Source organism: Anopheles merus, chromosome 3R (assembly GCF_017562075.2).
Source record: "Anopheles merus strain MAF chromosome 3R, AmerM5.1, whole genome shotgun sequence".
In the NCBI taxonomy this organism is placed as follows: Eukaryota; Metazoa; Arthropoda; class Insecta; order Diptera; family Culicidae; genus Anopheles; species Anopheles merus.
Window position 1 is genome coordinate 15,988,477 of NC_054084.1, and position 12,049 is coordinate 16,000,525.

At 42.0% G+C, this 12,049-nt stretch overlaps 1 protein-coding gene across 1 annotated transcript; it reads right to left on the reverse strand.

The window, feature by feature from the left end:
- Positions 1 to 341: 341 nt before the first annotated feature.
- LOC121596715 (laccase-2-like) lies at positions 342 to 10,289 on the reverse strand. Its single transcript, XM_041921901.1, has 10 exons — positions 10,129 to 10,289; positions 6,082 to 6,247; positions 5,669 to 6,003; positions 5,371 to 5,582; positions 5,133 to 5,249; positions 3,848 to 3,977; positions 1,928 to 2,311; positions 1,130 to 1,360; positions 822 to 1,040; positions 342 to 739 (listed from the first exon to the last, which is right to left on the reverse strand). The coding sequence occupies exons 1-10, from the start codon at positions 10,250 to 10,252 to the stop codon at positions 546 to 548; spliced, it is 2,112 nt and encodes a 703-aa protein (XP_041777835.1). The 5' UTR covers positions 10,253 to 10,289; the 3' UTR covers positions 342 to 545.
- Positions 10,290 to 12,049: the final 1,760 nt, after the last annotated feature.

A 12,049-nucleotide genomic window follows, 5' to 3' on the forward strand; every position in this document is an offset into this window, starting at 1 on the left:
TTCGAAATTTTCTGGACCAACAGGATGCAAAAATTCTACTCCAACAAATTTACAACAATCCACCATGGCCAAAATTCAAAATAATTGACGACAGGCAGCTCGTAAGATCGTAGATTTATTTTTGCAAGTAACCAAGTCAAATCACGAGTGACCGGGAGATGGTGGCATATTTTAAAATAGGAAATACGATTGATTTGTCCATTCTCCAATACGGTTTCAACTAACCTTTTCAGCTTATTATGTTTCGGGAATGATTTTTGATTATCGAATTTCTCTATACCTTTCATGGAAGTTTGTCAATTGCGTGCATTTTTATTGTTATTATTATATTTTTTTTATACAAACCCGTTCCAACTTCAATGATTCTTGGAAACGTGAGCGAATAACAAAGAATCACTGATTGTATCTCCTGAAGCATCAGAACGCAGGAGAGTTCGGATTTTGGAAGATAAATTCAAAATTTATTCCTACCCTAGATACACATACACACACACACAGACACAGAGAAATACACTATAGCATAAGCTTTGGCGATAAATTAAGGATCACAGCGCATTACGGGCAACCGTACCGTTGGTGCCTTGCGCGTCGCCACCAGTATCCACCGGCGGTTCGAAGCTACCGCAGCGTGGAAAGTTGGCCGGCGGCTTGAGCATCTCGTCCGGTTCGCCAATCTGCAGCACCAGCCCCATACCGTCGGCAAGATGCCATTCAAAGTGACAGTGCACCAGCCAGAAGCCTGCGGAGAAGAAAACGCCGTCACCGTTGTCGTAAGACTCTGGCAAAGCAAATTACCCTGTTCGGCAGCGACCCCCACTTACCCGGATTGTCCGCCCGGAACCGTATCCTAACGTAGCCCCGGTTCGGGATGGACTGCGTGTCCTTGTACGGTGGGCAGTGGGCGTTCGGGCGCCGTACGGTGCGTAGATTCCGCAGGTAGGCAATCTGATCCGTAAGGATGTCGCTCGGGAAGCTGCCCGAATCGGTCACTATAAATCGATGCCCGTGCAGATGAAACGGATGGTAGAACTTTTGTCGCACTGCAAACAGAGGGTGGGTGGTTTGAACGATGAGAGTGGGACACGACCCGGCTGGTGAAGAGCTACAGTGCCGGCCTCGGCACACTTACCCTCCGCCGTATCGTACAGCACGATCTCGATGACGTCGTTGCGTTTCACCTTCATCCGGTGGGTGCAGAAGCACAGATGGTCGTCCGTGCAGTACGCCGGCCGATGACTGACGTTGCAGAACTGGGCATTCTCGTCGACTATCAGCTCGGGCTGGATCAGCAGCGGGAAGGAGGGCGGCACGAAGCTGATCATGTTCGTAGCACCGATCGTGTTAAAGCCCTCCCGGACAGCTGCAAAGAGCGAATGGAAGGTTGCATTCCTTTTAATTGCTGTGCTTGGGCTGTCTGTGGGCGTGTGGGATGCGTCCGGCCAAAGCTCCAATTATGGGCTCTCGTATATCAGAGCGGTTTACTCCGTTTGTCCTACATGATGGTTAGCCCCCGGGAAGGGTGCAAGAAAATAATCACCCTCAGGTTCCTCAGATCCAGGTGGACGGGAAGCAATCGAGTAAGCCTCTGCATAACTCATTTAATTAGTGACAGCATCTTCATTAAATCTTGCATATTTTCTTGAGCCTTTTACGGTACACGCGCTGCTCTACGCCACAGGAGCAAGGCTCCTGTTCGTGCGGCTATCAACGATAAATTAAATAACTTCTTAATAAAGCCTTCCAGCTTTTAAGCCTTCTGACAAGCCAGCAACGGCAATGTTGCCTTTCTACCAAAGCTGCCCACTGACTGACGACTCCACATTAACATGCAAATATGTGGTATGTGAGTTTACCTAAACCGGGTCACTTTGTTTAATGTTTATACGCACCGGGCACGATATCCGATCCCGATGTGGGGTTTACTTACTTGCGTAATGGCTGGTGCCACGGTCCGAGAAGAGCAAGCTATTGTTCGCCTCGATGACGTGAAATCCCAGGAAAAAGGTACGATCGGGCACGGCATCGATGAGGCCGGTGTCGCGGAACACCTCGTACGCTTCCAGGTCCGCCGCACAGATGTACGTATCGTTCGGCGTGTAGCAGGGTGCGGTCTGGTGGTTAAACACGATACCATCCGGATACGGCTCATCGTACGTCGGCATCGGTTCCGCCGGGTAGGCCAACGTTTGCTCCACCGTTAGACCAGCGGCCGGGATGGCCGTTTCCGGCGTGCGGTAGGACAGGATGGCAAAGTCTTCCACCCGCATCTGATCGCAGAAGCCGATGCCGCGGACACGCACCCAGTAGTTGCCTGCGATAGAGAAGGGAAACAGGTTTAGAAAAGGGCAAATGGGAAAATGGCCAATAAGAGAGAGAATGTTTCTTTAAGGGAGGTCATTTATTTCTGCGCGATGGAGCAATGTGTAAATAAAAGGTTATTTTGAAAGGTTTTTTACTATTCCTGTAATGGCTACCACGGAAAATAGTGGAAAGATTGTTCGTGTCATAACTCTTCAAGCTTCAGCAATGATTAGAGAAGAGCTAATGAAAATTTTTATACTTTGTCAAATCAAACGATTGGCAAACTTCATCAATATGTTTTATCAAAATTTTCTCATTTTTCACCATATTGAAAGTGATGGGGAATTGCAAAAACATTTTTAAAGTGTATTAAATCATAACTCTAGCAAAATTAAAATAAATTATGTCCATCTTCTTCTTTGGCTCAACAACCGTTGTCGGTCAAGGCCTGCCTGCACCACTTGTGGGTTTGGCTTTCAGTGACTAATTGATTTCCCCCCATAGCAGGATAGTCAGTCTTACGTATGGCGGCACGGTCCATTTGGGGATTGAACCCATGACGGGCATGTTGTTAAGTCGCACGAGTTGACGACTGTACTACGAGACCGACCTAAATTATGTCCATCACTCGCCAGAATTCAAGCGCTACCTATACCACTATTGAGCTTGGCTTTCAGTGAATTATTGTTACCATAGCAGAATAGTCAGTGTTACGTATGGGGACATGGACATTAACATTCGGGGCTTGAACCCATGACAGGCATGTTGTTAGGTCGCACGAATTGACGACTGTACCACAAGACCCTCTAGTGCTGGCCCTACGGTCTAAATATCCTTCATTAATCTGAATCTTTATCTTACATTTTATGATTGTATTCAGTTCTTTCTTGTACGTCTTGTTTCTGTAGTGGACTCTCTGTACCATGTTGCTCAAAGTCAAGTAAAGATGCTACCTATTGACGAATAAATGCAACTTTTTTTTTACATCCTGAACTTCTTTGCTTGAATACAATGCCATGTATGGAACAAAATTAGAAAATATAATTCCGTGAATTTTTTGTTAATGTATACCAAATTAATGGATACCTGTGTATGCCTTTAGTTCTATTTGTAGATCAAAAATTATTTGCTTCTATATTTGCATTAGGCGAATGTTTAGCCGATTTGAACTGTACGGCTGATCACGTGACACACAGCAATTGTCTCATCCGATTTATTGAAGGACCGTGCTTTGAAGGACTGTATTGCTAAACTTACTTCCAGTAATACACTGTACAGTTACAGTTAGTTCAGGAGCGTGACAAGTGACACTATTGGCTCGTTTCACGAGGAAACGCATCTGTTTTACTGGTCTATTTTGATAGACAGACAGTAGTGATTTAAGGGCACCAGATCGGTACATAACTTTATTGGCGGAGACAATTGAGGATATAATTAGTTAATTGGTAAAATGCACTCAATGTAAAAATCGAACAACATTTTATTAAATCATTCAAATGTGTTTTTTGACAGAAAATAAATTAATAAAGTAACCAAGTAAACTTACCTGGCGGTTGATTGGCGGTCAGTACGAAATCATAACGTTCACCAGAGATGGATACGAGTGTGTCTACCGTGTGCTGGGGCTGCACAGTTCCTCCATCAGTCGAAATGATCAGCATACTGTGGTTTTGAATCTATAGATTAAAAATTCGGGAAAAAGGTAAAAATAATCTCTTATTTGATAGATTTAATGTCTTGGTTACAGGGTTTCCATGTTTTTATTTTAATTTCGTGATTTATGGTTTATGGTAAACGATTTTTTTTTCGTTTTATTTAAAGATTTTTTGCCATTTCCGAGATATTTTAAAATCGGAAAAAGTAGAATAATCTGTAATCTGATAGAGCATACAATATTTCAGAATTTGCGGCCTCAGTTTGTATAATTTGGCTAGTTTTGGCCGTGATTTTGTATGGAAAGTTGATGCAATTTCAGCCGGGTTAATAGCTACAATCGTTCAAACAGCACTACAAAAATCCAATTAATTAATTGGTGCTTTTAAAGTTTTGAATGGCTTTACACAGATATCGAAAATCGAAAAAACGCCCATAAACTTATTCCATTTCGCTCGAAACCAGACACCAGATTTTCCCTTGCACAATTTCGTAGCCATCAGTAACTTTTGCAATCACCGCAACACCAGCATGACATGGCAATTGATTTCAATTATTCATATTTGGCAAAGGGCAATTCTAACAAAACAAGAGCTCACAATCAAGCAGTCGGAAAGTGTGCTTCGCAAAACCAATTAATAAAGTGAGGAAAAGCATCATTTCAACCATGTTCCATTTCGCCAATGATGCGCACGTAAAAGTGCACATATTCAGGGGTAAACATTCAATGCAATTGAAATATCGGCAAAAAAAACAGCTGTAACTTTCCATCGTTTTAAAATGCAACGATAAGAACAAACGCGCAACGCTTCGCCGCGCAGTAAATCCCCATTTAAAAGCTCGCCGTAATTGAGAAACATTGTGCACATTGGCACCTCGTTTCGGGTGGGGTCGCATTGGAAATGCAACAAAAGGGGAAATTTCCACTCACACAATCTGGAGTGCCCCCCCTTCCAAGAACAAAGACACAAAACAGTCCCGTTGCTGCGGGTGTAAACAGTATTTTCCATTTTGGCTGACCGAAGGTCGTGCTGTGTAATGCTGGCGCCGCAACTGGAGCGGAGCGGATGCTATAAAGCACGTAACGTAATTATAATATTTGAAGTACTTTTCGTATTAAAAAACACACACATACAGCCTAGCACACAGAGTGCAAACGGCGCGGGCCACGTACATACCTGCATCTGAAACGGACAGTACTGGCTGCCGCTGCTGATCAACCGAAAGCGGTACCGTTTGCCATATTCCACCTGGTATACGGTCAGTGGGGCGTCCGTTCGAGTGCCGGTCGTTTCCTGCAAACGGTAAGGTGAGGAGGTAATTTTCGATAAATTTTAATTTATCAACAACGCCCCCACCAACCACTTCCTCCGGTCAGACGACCAGCGTGTGTGGGCTTAAATTCATTATTCATACATTAAAGTACCGCCCGCGGCCATTGATGAGGATGGAGTCGACGCGCATCGAATCGGTCTGGATGCCGGGCACCCACTTCTCCACCATGTCGAGCGTCCAGTCCGCAATGATGATCCGATGCTCGGACAGATCGTAGTCGTAGTGTGCCTGGTTGAGGTCGCTCGGATCGCGCACCACCACCATACCGTAGTGGCCGTTCGCTTTCTGGAAACCTGTGGCGGGTGGGTGCACAGGAGACAAACAATTTAGCAGAGATGTAGGTGTGTGAATTCGCTATGCGTTTTCTATTATCACTTACCCGCATGTGAGTGATAAAACTGGGTGCCCGATTCCACGGCCGTAAACTGGTAGCGGAACGTGGTGTCCTGCGGTATGGGGCACTGCGTTACCATCGGCACACCGTCCATCCAGGGGGTTGCCTTCTGGTGAAAGCCGTGCCAGTGGATGGTCGAACCGAGACCCTCGAGCTGGTTCTCCACGTCCACCACGATGGAGTCGTGCTTGCAGACGTGGATCGGTGGTCCGGGCACGCGCCTGTTGATGGCGAATACGCCACGCTCCAGCCCGTTCGCGGTGATGCATTGCGGATGGAAGCAGTGCGCTCGGTTACCGAGACGACAGTTCCAGCAGGCACTGGCGACAGGGGCGATACATGAGAAGAACATGAAACAAAACGTATCGGTTGTGAAGAGAGACCAACCCCGCACTTACGAGCCCATGGTGGCGTAGTTTTCCAGCTTCCAGCGAAAGTGGCAGGTAAGCGGTCGGTCCCCCGGTACGCAATGCCGGTCACACTGGTCGCCCGGCACGACCCGCCGGACGATGGGTGGTACGGTGGCGTTGTCCGCGAGTAGCAATAGCTGCGGCCAAAGGCGGGCTGTGGAGAGGAGGGAATGCGTTGATGAGTGGCGAGCTGAGTGGGATATCGGAAGCGCTTATGGTGCACGGTGTAGCACAGGCAACTGTAGCGCTGCTTGTTGTTACAACGGTTTGCGTTGAGTTTTGGGAAGCAACGGCAACATGTTGTTCGGTGATTTGTTTTATTGTTGATTGAGCAAATTTTATCCGAAAAGATTGGAAAATAATTTTCTTTGTTGAAGCGTTTGTGAGAATGAATGAAAATGAATTTTGGATATTTCCTCGAGAAATGGACTGTAGAGATATTGTGAGTTTAGGAACTGAACGCTACAAAACCCGAGGTTGTTAATTTAATTGATGTTGTTGTTGTTAATCGAGTTTGTTGGGATGTTTGCTATAGCATGTTGCACGTATCAAACTAGAACACTGAAATGTAAATATTTTATAGCTTTTGTTATGAAAGATTGTCATTGTAATGAGGTATTCCTTCTTTTTTAGGGCTTATTTTCGATTGTGGTGTTAGGTCTATTGGGTCATTCCAATTCCAATTCCAATGTATATACCCTAACATCAAAACAAATTTAACCAAAACCGCCAACAATTCAACCAATATTCACAATCTTTAGCACATGTATAATTGAACTTACGATTTGCAATGCTACAAAATGATTAGATTAGAAAGGTTCTTTCTACCCTTTATCGCTAGGTGTGCCGAAAGGATTAAACCATGGGCAGTGTGGTGTGGCGACGTTTCCTTTTTCTTCCCACCACACTCCCAAGATTTGCGTCTGCAGGTTTACCACTATCACTCGAAGTCACAGACCGTGCTTCTAAATCACATTCACTTAGGCGGTTTTACGCACAACTTTGCCGTACGTTGAACGATCGTAAAGTAGTGTGACATAAGGTGATAATGCTTCGGCTTGCCCCTTGCTACTGCCCGTTGTGTCTAACATGTGTCACATTTTTTGATAAAGCACCGTAACACAACCGAAACGTTGCCGTTGGATGCTAAAGGATTGGTTGAGGTAGTCCCCGTGCGCTTGACTGCACATCAAAGTAATGAACTAAGTAATAAAAACAAAAACCCACTTATATCAACACTAAATTTGATAAGTTGGTAAGTTTTGGAGCAAAACAAAAAAGGCAGTTAAAAACAAACATCGTCTGATAGTTTGATGAGTTTGAAAACAGTTTCGGGCTACAGATGGATTATTTCAGCATTGAAGACGCTGTATGTTTTTTTCGAATTACACATAATATTTTGATAATGTTTGCATAGATACAACATGTATTTGAAACCAACAAAACTTACCAATTGAAAGCAAAAATGTTGGTATTTTTTTACAGTATTTCCATGTTTTTTTTTGTTTTCAAAAACTATTGCGACGATACAAATTGGGCTGAAAGATTGGGAACTATTCAAAGACATATGAGAAACATTTAATAAACAAAGTAAATGAACTGAAAAAAATCTGAAAACAACCTGTGGCAAACCCTGCATTATTTTCATGTTTTGACCGTTCTGCCGTGACTAATTTCGTGCTGTGAGTTTTGGAAATGATGGAAATGATAAAATTTTAATCTACCATAAGTGTGCATAGGTAAATAAGTGTAAACTAATTTATATCATTCACGTACATACGTTACACTTCGAATACGTGGACCGAAGCACGAATTGACGAACACTGCCTATGTTGTAGCGTTTTGAGATAGCATTTTTGATGTTTTCCAGTATTGTTTATTGTTGTTTATTAAAAATTACCCGTCCACCAAGGAGGTTTCCAACGAGATCCTATTTTAGTACTAATTTCATAATATGTTTCTTAATGTTGTCGCGCTTAGGTGGTAGTCAAATAATCTCTTAAAGTCTACATGTTCATTAATGTGTACATGTTCAATTGTCTCTACCACTAATCCTGTAATGAAGCTTACTTGAGAGTCTCTACGTCTTTCGAGCGTCTTTCAAGCGTCTCCAGTTCTAAGAGCAAGGGAATATAGTTGTACGGTGGTATATCTGGATGGTGGTGCTGGATTGTTTCAGTTCAACTTTCGAATATCATACAAGATGGGTCAACTAAGGATGGGCCTAACTACATAAGCTACACCATTATGTTTTTTTTGCACATAGTGTCGTCAAAGTCTTTCGTCATCTTGAAAATCAAACCTTGCGCTCAATTTTCATGATCGATGTTATCTTCCATTTATGGTTTAATTGATATCTTAGAGTCAAGTATAACGCCAAAGGTCTAGCATGTTTCTCAAAAAAAAAAAAAAAAAATTGACAAGATTTGACTGTTTGTATTATTTTCAGTTGAGTTTTGGATGGTCTAGAAGGAGTAGTACGTGTTATAATAATAATGCAGTCGTTGCCACCTAATTTTGGCTCTAAGGCATCAATTTTTGACAGTGCGCATCAATTTTTGCCTCTAAGACATCAATTTTTGACAGTATGCATGAAATTTTGACTCTAACGCTCCTATTTTTGTCTGTAAGTCATCAATTTTTTATTCTTGTAGGAACCATGATAATTTTACAATTTTTTTGAGCAGATTTTTAACAATTGGCAGTGTTGATATTAAATAACATAAACAACAAAAAAACTGTGTATTTTCATTTTTTTTTGAGAAAAAATAATGAAATTTTATCAATTTTAAAGCCGTTGTTTACACCTGATGTTTAAATGCATGCCAATTGTTGTCACTTCATTAAAACTTCCAAAATAGGCATAACGATGGTTGTATTTTAAGTTATATCAATGAAATTATTCACTAAATAACTTTATTTCAATACATCCAGAACATACAGTATCAGAAATTCTGTTAAACTATGTAAATAAAGCAACTGTCTCACAGTCAAAAATTGGTGCCTTCGAGACAAAAATAAGTGAGTTAGAGACAAAATTTAGCGGCAACGACTGTAAGCTGTTATTTCAAGGCTAAGCGTAGTATGTTTGATTAGACAAAACATAAATACAGCATATTCCCTTTACCTAAACAGTTCTAAAGCAATAGACCTAAAAGCAACAATACATTTTAACAATACGTTAGGGTTTGCGTATCTTGGCAACGGATAAAAAATGATTGCTCCGCTATATTTAGAGAGTGTGGTATTCAAATAAGAGATTTTTATTTAACAATTGTGTGATTCCGATCAAAAGGAGTAATGGCAAGAGCCATAAATGTAAAGTACGCAGTACAAACACCATAGATAACACAAATATTACATTAATATGCATAATAACAGATGCTTTACTTGGTAACTCAAATCGTTCTAGACATCTGTTTTAAATCTGATCTTTTTTGGCAATAGAGTTGTCAGCATAGTCTATTTCCTCCATTGCTGGTAAAGCGTTTGAGATTGCACTTTATAATTGAGTTTACAATCGGTCTGCCGAATATTTTTCCCACTTTCTAGAACGATTCTCTTTCATAACATTCCTCTGCGAAATGAATGAATTGTGACGGATAGAGAGCAAAACAAAACAAAAAAAACGACAAGCGATAGAACCTATCAGACACAGACAATCTTAATCGAATCGCGCATTGTGGCTATGGTGGTGAAAGATACAAAAAACAGTCCATTCCATTATCAGCTGGAATTCGATTTTTTATTTCAAACGAATTATCGCACAATCGGTCCATCCAGACAAGGAAGCGACCGGCCCGGAGAGGCAACATTTGCTATTACAATGCAATACAGTTCTAACACGAATGAACGGTTCTAATGTTACACAACATAAAGAAATGTTCGCAAAAGGGAGCGAATGTTTAACTCGATAACACTTTAGTTACACAGCTTTTCTTCAAATTGATCGTGAATTTTATGCCCATTGCAATAATCTTCACTCGAAAGATGTAATCAAAAGCTAGCAACCTTTTCACAAGCACTGCAACTCACCCGGTTTAGTTGACAACGGCAGCCCTACAAAACAGTCCACAGCAGCAGGAAAGCACACCAAAACGCCCAACGATATTAAAAGTAATTGTGGCCCGGGGCCCACTTCAGCACGTCTGAGAATCATCTTACAAGCGCGTGTCCGATCGCGTGCCTTCACCGAGCAGAACTAAACATGAAATGAGTGCGCTCCCGTCCAAAAATGTGCCACCATCCTCTTGGCCGCTATCAGCGCCTTTGGCTGGGTTTGGGTCATTTTTTATTCCCAGCGTTCAAATCAATCAAACGAAAATTTGTCTCCTATTACAAAAACCGTGTTCGAATGCCCAGGACGCATTCTAATCGTGAGTTTGTGAGAAAAAAGTGGTATTGTAGTTGCCCTTCCGATTGGTTGAAGTGGAATCACAGTTTAATCAGCAGTAGCGGGTTATACTGGAGGCCATTATCACCGTTGCGCCCGGGCGTGTTGGGCCGAGATGGTACGTTTTTGTTGTCGCGTGGCCACAAGTAAAAGGGTCTCGAGCGTGTGCTGATGGTTGTCGAGTCGAGTGTTTTGGTTTATTTTGCATGATCCGTCTGATTGTTTCATTTTATGTGTACGGTTCGTTGGTAAAGGGGAATATGGGTTTTTGTTACTAAACGATTGATCTCATCGGCGGGTTATGAATGCGGTGGTTTCAACAGAACAATCACAAACATGCGATCTTTTAGGCATGACGAAAAAAAGGTGTGTTTTGGTGGTTGCGGGTGTTGATGAGTGTGACGCACACTTTCTATTGTTCTTAGAAGTCTTGGAAGAGTAATAATGAAATACGTTACATCGAAGAGTTTGTATGCGTTTTGGGGAAACAAAAATTCAGCTGAAACTATTATGCACGCTTTGGAGGAAATATTTTCTTGTTATAACAATGACTCGTACGATCTACTGAAAGAGTACTTAAGGATTTTTTATTGCAGACGACTCAAATGAGCTCTGCGGCGGTAGTTCGGGTGACTCTTTTTCTTGGCGTCTTGATTTTCGTACAAAATAATGGTTTGCTACGAAATGGTTGCTGGCAATCTCTTACGAACCCTCCGTCGGCTCCAACCGGCTCCAATCGGCTCCAACCGGTTCCGACCACGCCAACGGTTCCAACGGCTCCAACCAGCTCCAGCTGCCGACTCCGGACGGCTCCGAGTTTGGAATTTGGCACCTACCTTCCGGAATCGCTTCCGATTTTGGTGGAGTCATTTGGAAGCGATTTCGGATTTTTGTTGAATTTACCCATCACTAGTATAGTGTAGTAATTTAAAGATCTTACAAGGCACCAAAGCCAGAAATCATAACAACACCTGCAGCACACTTAGCTAGCTTAAAGTAAACAGTAAAGGTCAACCTTAAAAAGATGCTGTAAAAACTGTTTGATTCTCTCCATGATTTTTGTTACGTTTGAAGCATACACATTTTGGCCACCAAAACCAGTGTTTTAATCGATGGGTTAAAATGTATTGAAAGAACTTTAAATCATTGAAAACAAAAAAAAATAAATGAATGAAACGATTTTATATGTTTCTTTGTATCAGCTGGCGGAACGAAACTGTCTAATGGGAACGGAAAATCCAACCCCGACGATGAATATTGTTCCACGGACAGAATGAAATTTCAGCTTTCCGGTTTAAAATAGATAAGCGGTTATAAATAGAGTACGATTGAGCTTGCGAAGGTCCAGCTTTCGGATTAGATTTCAGAGATGAAAGCGGCAATAGGTTTGAACGACACGATCAGTCCAGTTAAAATCTTACTTCTACGGGTAGATTAATCCGAAGATCTGACCGATGATTTAATGGAAATTTATTCTTCTTATAAAGCTGTAATTCGCTTAATTCACTGTAAGTGTACTCATGAAATTAATGTAGCAGTTTACATTTTGAAAATCACATAAAC

Coding starts and splice junctions, on each gene's coding strand:
- LOC121596715 (XM_041921901.1), bottom strand. CDS start 10,252: ATGATTCTCAGACGTGCTGAAGTGGGCCCCGGGCCACAATTACTTTTA. Junction 6,004..6,081: donor AACTACGCCACCATGGGCTC/GTAAGTGCGGGG, acceptor CCCTGTCGCCAG/TGCCTGCTGGAACTGTCGTC. Junction 5,250..5,370: donor GCCGCGGGCGGTACTTTAAT/GTATGAATAATG, acceptor TACCGTTTGCAG/GAAACGACCGGCACTCGAAC.